Below are 19,142 nucleotides of genomic sequence, written 5' to 3'. Positions count from 1 at the left end.
AAGTGCTCTGATCCTCAGATACTAGATGAATGTAATCTGAGTATTTGCACGCCTTGAGTTATGCTGCCTCAAGACCGTAATACTTGCCTTACCGTGTTTAACCTTCAACATAAGCTCCTACCTCTAAATTACAACATTTTAAATTTTTAAATTCGGTCAATAACTATAATACAAAATACTGAAAATCAAATTTTTGTTCCTCCTGGAGGCTGGTACATAGCCAGCCTGCAACTTGGAACGGGTTCTATTGACCTGCTAAGCCGTTTAGTAATTTACGAGGGTTGTTAACTATAATAGTGGTAATTATTTATTTAGAACTTATACAAAACAGATACATGTTTCATTGTTTTACTATCCTTCAAAATAGTCACCAGCATTAGAGTACGTATAATCCGTTGTCAGCGATATGAAAACTGTAGGACATCCTAAGGAGCCCCAGTTGTGTTGATAGTTTAGGAATCAAGTATAAGTCACAAGAGCTCAAGTCTGGGTAGTATGGTGGCTAGTACAGCATTCCTAACCTCATAGATCGAACAAATCAGTCACAACTTGCGCCATATGAGTCCGAGAATTGTCCTGGGAAATGATGGGCAGGTCCTGGAGAAATTGTCGTTGTACCACTCACCACACTACCAAGACTTGAGCCCTTGTGACTTGAACTTGATTCCTAAGATTAAGGAAGCACTTCATAGCATTCGCTTCAGAACTGTTACACAGATTCGTCGAGCAGTAGACGGCTCCATTCGAAATATCGAGACAACGGGCTCTGCTAAGGGTGTCCTACGACTTCAACGTCACTGACAATGGGTTATATACCCGATGATGGTGACTATTTTGAACGTCAGTAAAACTTTGAATCTTGTATCGATTATGTACAAATTGTAAATAAATAATTGTCACTATTAAATTTCCACCCCTTGTAGATACGAAGATAACCGACCAGAGCCGTTTCTTAGTCAAGACTAGGTGGCTAAGGGCGAAAAAAATTGATTTAAAATCAAAAAGCGAAAAAATTGAGCAAACGACTACAACAAATGAAAAAGAGGAGATATAAAGACACCTCAAAAACTGAGGACAAAAAATAATGAGAAATTGAGGACATTTATTTCCTCAATAGTCAAGACTAGGTGGCTAAGAGCGAAAAAAATTGATTTAAAATCAAAAAGCGAAAAAATTGAGAAAACGACTACAACTAATGAAAAAGAGGAGAAATAAATACACCTCAAAAACTGACGACAAAAAATAATAAGAAATTGAGGATACTTATTTCCTCAATCAGTTTAAAGGAACTGAGGACAAAGCGTGAATGCTGAGAAATTTCCACGGAAAATGAGAACGTCTGATCGCCTTAGTTTAATGATTGAAAATATAATAGGACATTTGCATTGTTTTGCCGTTGGATGTTGGTGGTGATGGTGGTGGTTGTGGTGGTGGGGGGGAAGTATATTGGGGAGACCGTTGGTAGTAAAAAAGGAGGGGGCGCATTTTTAAATTCTCTCCTAGGGCAAAACGCGTAGTAACATCCCTGATACCGACATTCTTCTCACTGCGATGCAAGTGTGGGACAGGGCAGGGAGGAAAAGATAGTGATTATAAAAACAAACCCCAGCACACACAGTAAAATAGCTTGCGGAGTATCGATGTACAATTTCTGACGTTGGTAGTCGACTCAGGGACGCACGCACACCCTGTGTTTAACCTTTCTCGCTACTGCCAGAAGCACCCACACGCCTAGTTATACAGTGGCGATGCAGCCGCTAGACGGCTGGAGTACTCACGAAGCTCGTTGGGCGCCGCTGCTGCCGCGACCGCGCACACCGCCACCAGAAGGGCTGCCGCCGCTGACGCTGCCTCCGCCGGGGTCCTCATGCTGGCTGCGGCCGCCCACGCGCGCTGCCACTATATAACGCCGCCCCTCTCTCCCTCCCCTCCCCCTCCTAGACACCCCTCCAACAGCTAGACTCCAGCCTCCGTCTGTCCGCGCGTCCTCTCGAAGCCCGAGAGTTCTTCACACAGGCGCGAGGCCTACACGACACGAGCGCGCGGCCGCAGACTCTACACTGCTTCCGGCCATGAACGAGCCCCATCTTTTGGCGAGAGGCGCCTCGCGTCCAGAAGACGAGCCTGCGCAGGTGTTTCTGTGCTTTCGCGTAAATGTACACTATCAACAGCGGAGACACCTGTATTACGGAACTCAGTGCCTGTGCTCGATGCGGTGCTGTGATGGTTGTTGCAGACGAGGCCCTAGTGTGTAGGAAGTTGTGCTGCTGGCTATTAAAATTATGAGGAATATTGGGAAAGCAAGGTCCGATCGAGAGCGAAATGGAAACCACAGTGGCAATCCGATGACAGTGTGCTGGGTGGTGTCTTTAGTATGCCCGTCGATCGCGTTATGTTGCTCTTTTCAGTTATGAGGGCACAGTGAGCTTGTAAGGATGCCTACATAAATACCGTCTCCCGCCTAGTATGAGCGCCTGGCGAGAGATTTCGCCTGATGTCATGCATCCCGCATAACATAGCTGTCACATGCTTCCTTCTTCATGGCAGTTCTCTGCCGCTCTCTGCAGGGGCGATGAAGACGCTCCTGCAGTATTTTCGATGGGAACGATGGGAAGTGTTTGATCATTCACAATACAGCCCATAATTGCCGCCCCCCACCCGCGCCCCCCTGAGTTTCATTTCTGCTCACATGAGCCGCTGGCTATGAAGTCAACATTTTGGCACAGAGAATGAGCTGTAATTCAGCGTAGAGAATTTATGGCAAGCACAGTGGCTGCCTTCTATGACGAAGGTACTGGAAAGTTGGTACTACGGTACTACAAATGTCTAAGTTGGAGCGGCGACTGTGCAGAGAAGTAGCTGGACGGTGTAGCTAACTGCTGCAAAAGAAGCCATTTTGATTTTGACGCCGGCCGGAGTGGCCGAGCGGTTCTAAGCGCTTCAGTCTGGAACCCCGTGACCGCTACGGTCGCAGGTTCGAATCCTGCCTCGGGCATGGATGTGTGTGATGTCCTTAGGTTAGTTAGGTTTAACTAGTTCTAAGTTCTAGGGGACTGATGACCTCAGCAGTTAAGTCCCGTAGTGCTCAAAGCCATTTGAACCACTTTTTGATTTTCACAATGATTTACATTTCGTGAACGATCGGATCTTACTTTCCGAATAGCCCTCGTATAACACAGGGAAGGTTACCAAATAACGAAATTTCAAAAAATGGTTCAAATGGCTCTGAGCGCTATGGGACTTAACATCTATGGTCATCAGTACCCTAGAACTTGGAACTACTTAAACCTAACTAACCTAAAGACATCACACAACACCCAGTCATCACGAGGCAGAGAAAACGAAATTTCGCTCCTTATGTGCATAAAGTATAGTTCAAATGCTCTAAGCGCTATTGGACTTAACATCTGAGGTCGTCAATCCCCTAGACTTTAAACATAACTAACCTAAGGACATCACACACATACATGCCCGAGGCAGGATTCGAACCTGCGACCGTATCAGCAGCGCGGTTCCAGACTGAAGCGCCTAGAACCGCTCGGCCACAGCTATAAAGTGTAGTAGCAGAATACTTGATCACATTAGTATTGTTAGAGACAAAATGTTCTCTGACCCTTTCCAGTGACGCTGTGTGTCGTTTAGTGTCTGCCGATCCTGGGACGACGAGATTTTACCGAACTACCCAGCTCAGTAAATTGATAGAACCATTTTCAATAAGAAAACCATAAGAATGACTGTCACTAAGCGGAGAATGATCTTAGAAGTGAATCAGGAACTTCAATTTTCAGCAGCCTACCGCCTTTCGTGTGGCACCAATGACTGGATGATAGGCAACCCACATTACATTTGAACGACGCATAGCACCTATGTCCTGTCAACTCCCAGGGGCATAACCGATCTTAAACGATGCATGACGTCTCCGGAAAGCGTCAGCAAATATTTTGTCTTCCACGAAAGTTGTTCCCTATGACATGATCTATCACCACCAGCCTGGCGTTTGTCGCAAAGACTTTGAATCGCACGGTATAGTGTGCAAAATTTACACTGCACAACGTGATTAAAGGATCATTTTTCATTACCTCCCACAGCGACGCATAAATTTGAAATTTGGCTCGAGGGTACCCACAGCTTTCCTCTGTGATCGTGCAAAAGCGTGTCGCCCAGCGACGTCACCATCGGTCTCGGCGACCCTTTAAACAGTAAGGTATCGACAAACGTGGGAAAAAGCTCACAGCTCACAGATTCATGTGAGTTGTAAGGTGGGACAATGATGTCACATTGGCTCCAAATTTCCCCAAAATTCTACCTAACGCCACAGTGGCCGTGCCACAGGATGAGAAGGTTGGTTCAAATGGCTCTGAGCACTATGGAACTTAACATCGGAGGTCATCAGTCCCTTAGAACTTAGAACTACTTCAACTTAACTAACCTAAGGACATCACACACATCCATGCCCGAGGCAGGATTCGAACCTGCGACCACAGCGGTCGCGCGGTTCCAGACTGAAGCGCCTAGAACCGCTCGGTCACGACGGCCGGCTGGATAGAAGGTGGTCACAACACCACGTACCCACGTCTTCCTTTGACGTCTCTGTAATGGAGGTCAGAACGGCGACACCCGGCGTTGAAATCACGTTGTTTTCTTATGCGTGGGCGACGAAAACATTTCAGACGCCATTAGGCCTCAGAGGGCATACAGGGCGTCAATAAAACCACTTCTTTACCTGGGGCGTTGATTCCTACACATTGAGCAGTGCGATGAGTCACAGGATGATATTTTAGACAACCTTTGACACTGCTGACACCGTCAGACGTTTCAACCCTTCTCTCAGTATATTGTGCGGCTGCATTCCCATTGAACGTGATCGCGCAGCGCGACCGCAGTTTTTGCTCTAAAGCATAGCTTGTAACAGCTAGGGACCATTCAAAGCCATTCGACAAAATTTGAATGTGATTCGAGGCAGCAAACGGTACTTAACTCCTTGAACGATTCTTTCTTTGAAATGAAATGGAACGAGTCAGTTTACAGGATATGTATTAATGAACACATTATTCTTAGTCCAACCCATGTATCCGCTCTTAAAACTAATTTATTTTATTCATCAATTTAAATTATTTTACAGGCTACCATTTTGTTAAATAGAAATTCGTCCATGGAGTAGAAGGAGCTGTCCAGGAGAAATGATCTTACATTAGATTCGAAACTTACTTTGCTACCTATGAGACATTTTAGGTTATTGGGGAAATGATCAAAAATTTTTGTTGCTGGATATTGTACTCCTTCCTCAGCCACTGACGTCTTTAATAATAGATTCAAATGGCTATGAGCACTATGGGACTTAACATCTGAGGTCATCAGTCCCCTAGAACTTAGAAATACTTAAACCTAACTAAGCTAAGGACGTCACACACAACCATGCCCGAGGCAGGATTCGAACCTGCGACCGTGGCGGGAGCGCGGTTCCAGACTGAAGCGCCTGGAACCGCTCGGCCACTCAGGCCGGCTAATAATGGGTAATAAACGTCATTTTCCCTCCACAGTTGTAAGTATAGGCATAACTATTCTTCTCAAATTGTGACGGATTATTTATGACGAATTTCATTAGCGAATACATGTATTGTGATGGTGTAGTTAAAATGTGCCTATATGCTTACGGAACGTGGCTGAACGCCACATATTATTCAGACTGCTGGACTTTGTGCAATCATTACTTTCTTTTTAAGTGGTTAATTACCCCAGAAAATGATTCCATTACACATTATTCAGTGGATATATACCCAGTATGTCAGGAAGTTAATTCGTTTGTTTCTAACGCTAGCAATTACATGAACAGTGAAAGTAGCTGCACTTAATTGTTTGGAAAGCTTAATAATATGGTTGTTCCAATTCAAGTACACCCGAAAATTTCTAGCATTCTACCCTATTTACTGAATCTTGTTCATGTACTGTACGAAAATGAGGATTTGTAAGTGATTACGAGTACTGAGTTTTTTAAGCGTTTTTATTGTTTTTATGTCGGTGTGCGATTGATGGAGATTTAAAAGTTGAACTGACGGTCAAGAATAATTCTTGGGAATTTGTTTCTGGGACCAGAAAGGATTTATCCTATGGAATAGATGGGGCTAAGTGTGTCATGTGCGCAAAACTTTTGAGCTTGCTGCTGAACTGACATATGAATTTTCGGGATTTTGAGCCCAGTATGAATGTGTTTGGTAGGTAACGGAATGCATCTGTTGTTATTCGTAGGAATCTGATCTGCATATTTTGTACTTTCTCGCTGGCTGCAGTGGCCGAGCGGTTCTAGGCGCTACAGTCTGGAACCGCGCGACCACTACGGTCGCAGGATCGAATCCCGCCTCGGGCATGGATGTGTGTGATGTCCTTAGGTTAGTTAGGTTTAAGTATTTCTAAGTTCTAGGGGACTGATGACCTCAGAAGTTAAGTCCCATAGTGCTTAGAGACATTTTATTTTGTACTTTCTTTATCTTAGTATTGCCTTCTACCAAAGGAAACTTCCCGTCGTATCTCTTCAGATTTAGTGGTAAGTTGGGCCATTGGGTAACCGGTCAAAAACTGAACACAGATCAAATATGAATACAGGGAGAACGTGTACCGAACTGTGGAAAAAAGAAGGAAAACAGAAACAGTAAACGGTCCAGATTTAATATGTGCAACATCGAGCGATATTAGTGAGAGGCATGTCGTGGTCATGTGGTCGCGGTGTTGGACTGCAATGGAGACGACCCAGATTGGAATCTCTCTCGTGAACAAAACTTTTTTTTCCACAAAATTACGAACTGTCCGTCCGGTAGTTGACGTGCCTGTTCGCTGTATTCAAATTTGTGTATGTGCTGTGGTGTAATGTCCGTTTGCAACAGCGACGTGTAACGAAGGGACCTCCAGACGTACGTACCTCCCATTTGTTCCGTAGAATTACAACATCTTACTACTCTTGAATTACTTCTTTGTAATAAAGTTCACACCCGTTATTTGTTGTTTCCATTTCTGTTCAAAAAATGGTTCAAATGGCTCTGAGCACTATAGGACTTAACTTCTGAGGTCATCAGTCCCATAGAACTTAGAACTACTTAAACCTAACTAACCTAAGGACATCACACACATCCATGCCAGAGGCGGGATTCGAACCTGCGACCGTAGCAGCAGCTCGGTTCCGGACTGAAACGCCTAGAACCGCTCGGCCACAGCGGCCGGCAAGGCAACAAGTGTCTGGCGCAGTTGTTAGATCGGTTACTGCTGCTGCAATTGCAGGTTATCAAGATTTAAATGAGTTGGAAGGTGGTGCTATAGTCGGCGCACGAGCGGTGGGACACAGCATCTCCGAAGTAGCGATGAAGTGGGGATTTTCCCGTACAACCATTTTACGAGTGTGCCGTGAATATCAGGAATCCGGTAAAACATCAAAACTCCGACATCACTGCGGCCAGAAAAAAATCCTGTAAGAACGGGACGGATTAAAGAGAATCGTTCAATGTGACAGACGTGCAACCCTACCGCATATTGCTGCAGATTTCAATGCTGGGCCATCAACAAGTGCCAGTGCGCGAAACATTCAAAGAAACATCATCGATATGGGCTTTCGTAGCCGAAGGCCTACTCGTGTACCCTTGATGAGTGCACTACACAAAAGCCTTACGCCTCGCCTGGGGCCGCCAACACCGGCACTGGACTGTTGAGGACTAGAAACATGTTGCCTGGTCAGATGAGTCTCGTTTGAAATTGTATCGAGCGGATGGACGTGTATGGAGATGGAGACAACATCGTGAATCGATGGAACCTGCAAGTCAACGGGGGACTGTTCAAGCTGGTGGAGGCTCTGTAACGGTGTGTATCGTGTGCATTTGGAGTCATATGAAACCTCTGATACGTCTAGATACGACTGTGACAGGTGACACGTACATAAGCATCCTGTCTGGTCACCTGCATCCATTCATGTCCATTGTGCATTACAGTTGACTTGGGCAATCCCAGCAGGACTCCGTACACGTCCAGAACTGCTACAGAGTAGCTCCAGGACACTTTTCCGTGTTAAAACACTTCTGCTGGGCTGGCCACCAAACTCCCCAATAATGAACATTATTGAGCATATCTGGAATGCTTTGCAAAGTGCTGTTCATGAGAGATCTCCACCCCCTCGTACTCTTACCGATTTATGGACAGCCCTGCAGGATTCATGGTGTCAATTCCCTCCAGCACTACTTCAGACATTAGTCGAGTCCATGCCATGTCGTGTTCCGGCACGCCTGCGTGCTCGGAGGGGCCCTACACCGTATTAGGGAGGTGTACCAATTCCTTTGGCTCTTAAGTGTATTACTGTCACAAGTAAATGTGATGAGTAGTGAGAGCAGGCGAAATGCCGCAAAGACTTCTGACAGATATGAAAACAACAAATAAACAAGTATAAACTACGTTATAACGAAGGCATTCAAGAGTGAAAACTTCCCATACGGAACAAAAGAGGCATAATATGTGGTACCTCTGTAGAATAAATGGGAGGTACGCACGACTGCAGGTCCCTTCGTTACACGTGCTGTTGCAATCGGACATTACACCACGGCATATACGCAAATTTGAACACAGCCAACAGACACGTCAATGACCGGGCGGATAGCTCGTAATTTTGTGAAAAAAAAAGTGTTCACGAGGGAGATTCGAACTCGGATCTCTTCCATCGCAGTTTAACACCGTGACCACTCACATTACTATCCCTCGATATTATACATATTTAAGTTCGATCGTTCACTCTCTCTATATTGCTTCTTTTTTCCAGAGTTCAGTACACCTTCTTCCTGTTTTCATACTTGATCTGTGTTCAGTTGTTGACGGGATATCCAATGGGCAACCTTACTACTAAATCTGAGGTGAGTGCGATGGGGAGTTTTCTTCCTAAGGATCATATTTCAGAGCCATAAGCCTTCATAGTGGGAAGAAACATTTGTACTTTAGTCCTGATGGTGAATGAATTACCTTCGATCAACGGATGCAGCTGATAGAAGATGCGATTTCCTTTGTTGCAGATGTAGTCGAAATGATTTTTGAATGTTAATTTGTAATAGATGATTACGCCTAATTATTTTATATGCGTAACTTGTACTTTCTCCAATATCGTATTACCTTCGAAGGACCATTCTTCAGAGCCACAAGTGACCATAGCGAGAAAAAAAATTTGTGGATACTGGTCTTTCATGGCACGATGATTCCATTTGTAATAACTGAATTATCCTGAAGTGTCTGTTTGTAAATATAATGGTTTAAGTTTTGGTGCCTTTAGTGGTAAGTTTCCAAAGAAGCACAGTTCTGAATTTCTTCAAGGTTATGTAGTAATTTGCGGGTCTTGAATTTGTGATTTGATCTTCTCCTATAGCAGTGTCGTCTGCGGACAACGAGAGTTGCCCTCCACGTCACGAAGGGATGTCCTTTCTATCAAGAGAATCAAGGGTGGTGTTCATAACGGAAGTCCGCTCCCGAAGCTGAGCGATCGTGCTGTATCAGCTCGCAAGCGCAGGGTGTTGTTCAGCTCGGCGCGTCATTGCAGGCGCCGACGCCGACGTTCCCAGCGACGACCGCGCCGCCTATGACGCGTTGAGCCGAACATCATGCTGCGTTCACAAACTGACGCAGCACGCCAGCTGCAAACAAAGATGGAACAACGCCAAAACGTGCCGGCATCGTAACTCAGCGTACTCTGTCAAGGGATTGGCCACCTCTCTGATTTTTTTTTTTTAAAGAACAGAGTTAAGTGTTCATCGAAGGAATTTGAGGCATGTCATGTGACATCCGCATAGAACTACATAAGAAAAACGACGAAGAAATAGGAAGGAAAAAACAAAAATGTGATCACGCTGCTGACTGCCATGCAGAGGGCCCGGGTTCACTTCTCACTACTGCCAGTGATTTTTTTCTTGGTGGGAGGACTGGATCGGAGTCCACTCAGCCTCGTCATGCCATCTGAGGAGCTACGTCAATGAGAAGTAGTCGTTCCAAGGTCTGCGAAGCGGATAACGGGCGGGAGTGCGCTGTGCTGTCTTCACGTCGCTCCCTCCATACTGCATTCAGATGATGCCATTGGCTGAGGATGACACGAGTATTGCGGAGTATTGATGCAGATACAGATTTCCAGTCGGTCCCGACTGTCTCGTCTATGACCAGAGCTGCGGAGCTTTCCTTCCATAATGGAGTCCTGAGGTATTCCGGCTGGTTTCGGCCTCAGTTGGCTGTTGGACTTCTGGATCGTTACATAAATTTTTTCTTTTTTTTAAATGACTTCAGCATTTTCACCACGTGATGTACACTCATGCTCATAAATTAAGGATAACTGAAGAACGTGGTGTCACACAACGTGGCACTACACAAAACTGGCGCTAATAGCATAGGCACATAGGGAACACACACGACACAGATCTGTAAGTCCACGTTGTCGGAAGTTCCATGCGGCTTTTCGCAGATGATGCTGTAGTATACAGAGAATTGCAGCATTAGAAAATTGTAGCGAAATGCAGGAAGATCTGCAGCGGATTGGCACTTGGTGCAGGGAGTGGCAACTGACCCTTAACATAGACAAATGTAATGTATTGCGAATACATAGAAAGAAGGATCCTTTATTGTATGATTATATGGTAGCGGAACAAACACTGGTAGCAGGTACTTCTGTAAAATATCTGGGAGTATGAGTGCGGAACGATTTGAAGTGGAATGATCATATAAAATTAATTGTTGGTAAGGCGGGTACCAGGTTGAGATTCATTGGGAGAGTCCTTAGAAAATGTAGTCCATCAACAAAGGAGGTGGCTTACAAAACATCGTTCGACCTATACTTGAGTATTGCTCATCAGTGTGGGATCCGTACCAGATCGGGTTGACGGAGGAGATAGAGAAGATCCAAATAAGAGCGGCGCGTTTCGTCACAGGGTTATTTGGTAACCGTGATAGCGTTACGGAGATGTTTAGCAAACTCAAGTGGCAGACTCTGCAAGAGAAGCACTCTGCATCGCCGTGTAGCTTGCTGTCCAGGTTTCGAGAGGGTGCGTTTCTGGATGAGGTATCGAATATATTGCTTCCCCCTACTTATACCTCCCGAGGAGATCACGAATGTAAAATTAGAGAGATTCGAGCGCGCACGGAGGCTTTCAGACAGTCGTTCTCCCGCGAACCATACGCGAATGGAACAGAAAAGGGAGGTAATGACAGTGGCACGTAAAGTGCCCTCCGCCACACACCGTTGGGTGGCTTGCGGAGTATAAATGTAGATGTAGATGTATTGGTGATAAGTTGAGAAAATCGTCCAGAAACACATGTGCTACAAAACGCCACTGTTTCCTGCGCATGTACCCCGACATCAATATGGGATATGATCACCATGCACACGTACACGGGTCGCACAACGGGTTGGCATACTCTGGATCAGGTGGTCGAGCAGCTGCTGGGATATAGCCTCCCATTCTTGCACCAGTGCCTGTCGGAGCTCCTGCAGTGTCGTAGGGGTTTGAAGACGTGGGCGATGCGTCGACCGAGAGCATCCCAGACGTGCTCGATGGGGCTACGTCTGGAGAACAGGCAGGCCAATCCATTCGCCTGATATCTTCTTTTTAAAGGTACTCCTCCACGATGGCAGCTCGGTGGGGCCGTGCGTTATCATCAGGAGGAAGGTGGGACCCACTGCATCCCTGAAAAGGCGGACATACTGGTGCAAAATGACGTCCCCATACACCTGACCTGTTACAGTTCCTCTGTCAAGGGAATGCAGGGGTGTACGCGCACCAATCATAATCCCACCCCACACCATCAAACCACGACCTAAATACAGGTCCCTTTCAAGGACATTATGAGGTCGATATCAGGTTCCTGGTTCACGCCAGATGAAAACCCGGCGAGAATCACTGTTCAGACTATACCTGGACTCGTCCGTGAACATAACCTGGGACCACTGTTCCAATGACCATGTACTGTGTTCATGACACCAGGCTTTACTGGCTCTCCTGTGACCAGGGGTCAGTAGAATGCACCTTGGAGGTCTGTTCAGTCGTCTGTAGACTGTGTGTCTGGAGACAACTGTTCCAGTGGCTGCGGTAAGGTCCCGAGCAAGGCTAGCTGTAGTACTCCGTGGCCATCTGCGGTGAGATGTCGGTCTTCTTCTGGTGTTGTACACTGTGGGCGTCCCGTAATGTAGCGCCTGGACACGTTTCCTGCCTGCTGGAATCATTGCCATAATCGTGAGATCACACTTTGTGGCACACGGAGGGCCCGTGCTACCACTTGCTGTGTTTGACGAGCCTCCAGTCGCCCTAGTATTCTACCCCTCATAACGTCATGAATATGTGATCTTTGAGCCATTTTCAAGACAGAGTCACCATTAGCACGTCTGAAAACGTCTGCACACTTACTCGCTGCACCGTACTCTGACATGCACCAACACACTTCTGCGTATGCGGACAGCTGCTAGAGCCACCGTGCGACGACTGCAGGTCAAATGCACCGCATGGTCATACCCCGAGGTGATTTAGCAAACCACCCACCAGAGCGTTGTTTCACCATGTATCAGTATTATCCTTGATTTATGAGCGTGAGAGTAGATAGCTGAGCAGAATTAAACCTCAAATGACTTCTTAATGTCACAATTAATCGAAAGATTCTTCGATATCTAAAAACACTGCTTCGCTGAGCAGATGTGTTCATTGCTTCATGGATGTGCTGTGCTTTCCACGAAAGCCGAACTGCTGCGGAATGATGATGTGTCTTGAGTTTGGGAAGTAAGATGACTTTTTTGAAAATTTTTCCAAGACAGCTTAGTAAAGGAAACCGGTCGATCGTTTTGCGAAAGTAACTGTTTATTTCCTGGCTTTCGTAGGTTGTTTGGCAAGATTTCAGGTTAGGGAAAAAGTTTTTGAAGGTAGACGTTGTAAATGTTTGTGAGAAAGTCGATGCTATTTGATGACTCATATTTCAACTGCGGTAGTGTAATATTGTCAGACACACAGACCCTTTTCTTTCCCATGACTTTAAGGCGCCCATACACAGTTTCAGATGTAATTGGTGGAAATGAAGGCGTAATATTGATCCCAAGTGCTCTTGGTACTGATCTGAAGACCATCTCCTCATGATCGAGATTCCTCGCTTCATTAGTGTTGGACGTGGTAAATTGGGCTTCAAGGGAGTCCGGCATGACCCCAACTTTATCGAGGTCATAAACTAATCCATCTCATCCATGGAGGGGCTTGATCGTTGATTCTTATGTGATTTCTTCACTTTGTTATGTGCCATAATTTTTGGCAACTCTGTTCCGTTTCACGAAGTGATTCTTTCCGTATTCGTCTTCTGTGCTGTTCTGATTAAATTATAATTTTTCAGCTTAACCATTCCTTACGAAGTCGGTCGCAATAGGTTTGTCAGCTTCGCCTGTAGTGTCTTTTTTCAGTTATTAAATTTTAATTTCCGGGCTGATTAATGGGCTAATATAGAGGTGGATGTGGTACAGAGTCCTGTAAAGATGTCAGTGAAGGCTTTGATGACGTGATGGAAATTACCTGTGTGGTTAGTTCAGCTTTCGGTGAAGTGTTGTTTGAAACAAGTGTTCAAATGCGTGTGAAATCTTATGGGACTTAACTGTAAGGTCATCAGCCCTAAGCTTACACACTACTTAACCCAAATTATCCTAAGGACAAACACAAACACCCATGGCCGAGGGAGGACTCGAACCTCCGCCGGGATCAGCCGCACAGTCCATGACTGCAGAGCCTTGGACCGAAACAAGTGTGTTGAACCTCTCCCACTTAGTGTGGGAGGTAATCACGGTAGACAAGATTCTCCCTAATCTGTCTCCTGTTTATGCACATTCCAGTTGCAGCTGCTTCTGTTGTGGTCAGCTTAGGAGTGGTGATCTTTTTGTGGGCGATTCGATTTTTTACAAACACAGTGGCCCCACAATCCGCTCAGTCCTGTAGGAAATGCAGTTCCTGACTCTAAATCTTTGGTTCGGGTGAACATGGGTTTAGCTGATGAGTGCTATATAAAAGTGATTTGAGTCGAAGAATTCTTCCACTTGAAGGCGTTGATTTAGAATGTCAGTGGCGTTCCAGTTCATAATAGTGATGGGTTTATTTATCGAAACTATTGAAAAAAATTTAAAACTCCACTACAGATGATCGAAATCTGAACGCATGCATTAGTAGTTTGTCGGAGCTTGACTGCTGTTTTCTGCAGGGCAGTAATGATTTTTAGCTTATTGAATTTTGAGGTTAGATCAGGGATTTGTCGAATGGCAGGTATGATGCTTGTTGAAAGCTCGGGGGCATAAAAGTAAAACTGGCCACGAGATTTTGGGTACTAGGAAGAATTTTGGCATCGCTGTACGGAAGCGAGGAGTAACAGCGGGGTGGTTGTTGTTTGGTGTGGATATTGAGTTAGAGTCTGTCGAATCTCTGCTTGACAGCGAATAAAATTGTTTCAAACTGGATGCAAGAAGAGTCTGATTTACTGCTCTGTCCCGTGCCTTAGTTTTCCATGATTTGCTCATTACATATTTGTAGACTCGGAGCAGCTCCTGGTTAACCAGACATTTCCGGTAATTAGCCGTATGTTTGGCATTGCGATTTGTGAAAGTTGCCTTCAAGTTTGGGTTTTTGCAGTGGGCTGTGCTGTGATTCTGCCCATATTTAACACGTTTGAAGGCAGATTACGTTTTTCGTTTACATAAAAAACTGTATATTTCTGTTGTCACCAGTAGATAAAGTAGCGCGTGAGGATATTAGGTTTATCTACCTGCCTCAGTGCTATGTAGGGGGCGAGAAATTTTTCTAGGAATTTCTTTTCAGAGCTATCTTCCCCAGATTGTGTCATTTGCACAACTTTATCAACTCACAACTGTAGTATTAGTAGGCTTTCTTTGAAGAAACAAGGAATTACGCAAATTAAAAGTTTCTTGATGACAACACGAGTATTTTGCAGGATTTAGTTCTTGAGTAGAAAACGGGATGTGCTGTTTTTTAAACAAGGTTCAGAGAGTATGCAAGCCCTATTCTTCTGAAAACTGAAAGGAATTGTTTTCTTTGCCGGTGTTTGTCGTGAGTGAGCCCACTATGGGGTGTTCGACAGCTCTCTGGATGCCCATGTAGTTTTCAGTATTGAATGCCACAGCAGGAGGACTGTATGGTCGTCCTACATGATCTTCTTCTGTTGCCTGGCCATACTGATGAAAGATTGCCATTATTTTACTCAATTACCTTTGTTTTGCGCCATCACATCACCTTTCTTGCAAGTTACATGAGTGATTCGTATGAAATATTTAGTCTCACTCGAGTGCTTTGGTAGATCAGTTTCTGAATCTCTGCGTGTTAATGAAATTTATTGGACACACCTTTCTTGCGTTTTACTTCGTGTCTCCTGTAGAGTTCCGTAGTGGGTGTCAATAGCCGGTTTTTTTAATTTTTATTTTTATTTTTAGCTGGTGACCACTTGTTGGCGTTAGTCAGCCAGTCAGAAACGTTGGAAAGCCAAAGGTTGGTGTTATTACGGTAAATAATAAACACGCTAACCAAGTGTGTGAACAGAACCTTGCTGGTACACTTGCCCATTGCAATGAAAGTTAGAAAGGAAGTACTTCACAGAGGAAGCTTGGTTCAGTTAGTGAAAAGTATGAATGTTTTATGGACGAATCGGATATGAATGAAACATTTGATATGTCAGTTCTTAGCGAAATTGTTACAAACTGTGTAAGAGGTATTCAGTGTAATGAAGTTGGTCTGGAAATCTCTACAAAAATCACGTAGGTCTTGCCAGTGAAATGGAACTGAAGTGCGATAGGTGTTCACACATGACCACCTTTTGGAACAGTGTTGTAATAACTCCAAGTGAAGAAAATTGTAGCAAAATCTATGAACACATCATTAGATTTGTTTATGATTTGCTTACTGTTCGTAAGGGTGCTATTGCAGGTGCAGCTTTCTGTGGCATGATGAATCTCCAAAATCCCCCAACCAAGTTTACGAACTGTAATAGATTTATAGGGTCTAAAATAGCCGATGCATGTATAGAATGTATGAAGCAAGCTGTGAAAGAGGCAGTAATAGAAAACAGTGGTAACAGAGACTTGACTGCAGCATTCGATGGTACCTGGCATGAACGGGGACACACATCTCTTCATGATGTAGTATCTGCCAGCAGTATGTATGCAGGGAAAGTTTTAGACATAGCAGTAATATCTAAATATTGCAGGTATCCACAAAAGAAATAAAGATACACATGCAAATAATTTCACAGCTAACTATAGTGGCAGTAGTGAAGTAGTGTAAGTGGCTGGTGTTGCTATTACATTTCAACGTCCTGTTGCATGTGATAAAGTGCGATATTTGGATTACCTTGATAACGGTGATTCTAAAAGTTTCAATCACATTCAAGAACTGAAACCCTATGGTGATGATGTTGTAGTACAGAAATTTGAGTGTTTGGACTCGTACAGCAACGAATGGGATCAAGACTTCGACGACTGGAAGCTTCATACAAAAACCAAAACTCAGTGCTGGTAAAGGTTTGGATGGGAAGGGAAGGTTACCTGACAGTGTAATCGACAAAATAAAGAACTATTATGGAATGACTTTTAGACAAAAGACACACAGTGTCGATGAAATGAAGAAATCTATTTGGGCTCTTTTTTTTTCATACTTTCTCAACCGATGATAGTCCCCGTCAATTACTTGTGTCCCAAAAGAGAAAACAGTTGGTGTAAGTACAGCGAGAGATTGCAAACTGGTGAAGTGTACACCCGTAAACATAGTTCGGGTGATGCTGTAATGGAGGTAATAAAACCTATTTTCAGATACTTAGGAGCACCTGAATTGTTAAAAAAGTGTGTACACGGAAAAACTCAAAACTCCAATGAAAGCGTAAAATGTGTTATACGGTTAAGAATCCACAAGATTGTGTTTGTTTGCATAGAAAGACTTCACTTTGGTGTGTATGATGCTGTTGCTACTTTCAATGATGGCAACGTTGTAAGGTGCAAAGTATTTAGAAATATGGATAGGAAGATAGGTTTCACACGGTATGAACGATGTTTGCTTTAGACAAGCAACGTCTTTGGGCTGCTGAAAGGGCTGTAAATAGCCTCAGAGTAAACAGGAGGAGGACAAAGAAGAAGCTGGAGGAGGAGTTTGCGGAAGATGAAGATAATCCGTCCTATGGGCCTGAAATACACTAAAAAGGTAGTATAAACTTTGTCGCTCGATTCCCAAAAGTTTTATTTTTTTATACAATTACATGTTTACTCAGGGTCTACCAAACCAATTTGCTTCAAATTTTCAGGAAATGTCACATAGTCCGTTCTGCTTAACTTAACACACCATTTTTTTAAAAAAATCGGTGTATTATTGAATTTATAAACAAAAAACGCCACAAAAAGTAGTGAATTTTCATTACAATAGAAAAAATTAATCTCTGACAACTCAACTAAAGTTTTTAAAAATCCCTTTGTTAAGTTGTAGCCAATACTCCGATAAATAACCTGTAAAAATTTCAATTCGTAGTTGAAATACTTTCTGAGAAAACATGTAAGTTATAAACGCTATTTTAACAGTGGAAAGTGAGGGCTTTCCGGGGCCCCTTAAGTGCCTGGCAAAGGGTTCATCGAATAACCTTCCCAGTAGTTCTCAATTATTCCAACCTTGAACAGTGCACGGAAACAAACGAACACCTACATTTTTTCGCGCGAGCTCTGATTTCCCTTATTTTATTATGATGATCGTTTCTTCCTATGTAGGTCGGCGCCAACAAAATATCATATTTTCGCATTCGGAGGAGAAAGTCGGTGATTGAAATTTCGTGAGAAGATTTAGCAGCAACGAAAAACGCCTTTGTTTTAAAGATGTTCAACCCTAATATTGTATCATGTCATTGACACTCTCTCCCCTATTTCGTGATAATATAGAACATACTGTTCTTATTTGAACTTTCTCGATGTACTCCGTTAATCCCTTCTAGTAAGGATCCCAGACCGCGCAGCAATACTCCAAAAGGAAACGGACAAACGTAGTGTAGGCAGTCTCTATAGTAGATTTGTTACAGTTTCAAAGTGTGCTGCCAATAAGAGAGAGTCTTTGGCCTCCCTTCCCCACAAAATTTTCTAAGCGTTATTCCAACTCATGTTGTTCGTAATTGTAATTTCTAGGTATTTAGTTGAATTTACGGCCTTTACATTTGAGTGATTTATTGTGTAACCGACGTTTAACAGATTCCACTTAGCACTGATGTGGATGACCCTCACTTTTCATTATTTAGTGTCAACTGCCAATTTTCGTACCATACAGATATCTTTTCTAAATCGTTTTGCAATTTTCTACTTCTGATGACTTTACTGGACGATAAACGACGGCATCATCTGCAAACAACCTAAGACGACTGCTCAGATTGTCTCTTAAATCATTTGTTTGGATAAGGAACAGCTGAGGACCTATAACACTACCTTGGGGAACGCCAGAAATCATTTCTGTTTTACTCGACGACTAATTATATATTAGGAGCCAAACCCGGAAAAAATGAGCTTCAACCGCAAGATGAACAGAACGAAACTTAGTTACGATGTGAAATAGTGTGCCTAACGGGAGTTTGAGCCTGGATACTTGCCTCACACGAGAATAGCTCAACCGACTGAGCCACGCGAATACGATTCATTGGCACGACACAAAGGTTGTATTCTCGTTTTACTTCTTCCTAACTCTTCCAAACTCGACCTTCATATCTTGTTGGATCAACAAGATAAAGAATCGGTTAACCAGCGTGTATTGAGATGCTTCCAGAGAGATTCTTTTACTTTATAGCAGGATGTACGTTCGAATGAAACTTTGAGTAGTAGTTCGTCCATGATATGATGGAGTACTGTGGAGTTTGAAAGAGTACTATCCAAGGTGGTCAACAAGAATAGTCGACACACAAATAACAAATTTAAAATACAAAAGTTGGCTATCTAGAAACTTAGTAAAAGTTATGTTTCATCAATATGATACGTACCATTCGGTTTCTTTATAAGTTTACGTCTGAGAAATGGGGAGTTAACGAAGTGATAACTGAGGTTTGTGAGAGTATGTGACTTCATTTCAGAGACGTTGCACGCTCTCTGGCCTGCATGTATGCACTGATTC

General features: G+C 43.8%; 1 protein-coding gene across 1 annotated transcript in view; it reads right to left on the bottom strand.

Annotated features, from left to right (window-relative positions):
• The window catches only part of LOC126204442 (protein takeout-like), a 72,701-nt gene extending 70,830 nt beyond the window's left edge, over positions 1-1,871 (bottom strand). The window contains exon 1 of the mRNA XM_049938831.1: positions 1,779-1,871. Within this exon, the coding sequence (XP_049794788.1) occupies positions 1,779-1,869 (91 nt within the window). The 5' untranslated portion in view covers positions 1,870-1,871. The remainder of the gene's footprint in view (positions 1-1,778) is intronic.
• Between the last annotated feature and the right edge of the window lie 17,271 nt (positions 1,872-19,142).

The sequence above is a fragment of the Schistocerca nitens genome, chromosome 9 (assembly GCF_023898315.1).
Source record: "Schistocerca nitens isolate TAMUIC-IGC-003100 chromosome 9, iqSchNite1.1, whole genome shotgun sequence".
NCBI classification, from domain to species: domain Eukaryota; kingdom Metazoa; phylum Arthropoda; class Insecta; order Orthoptera; family Acrididae; genus Schistocerca; species Schistocerca nitens.
This window is presented reverse-complemented; position numbering and strand designations above follow the sequence as displayed.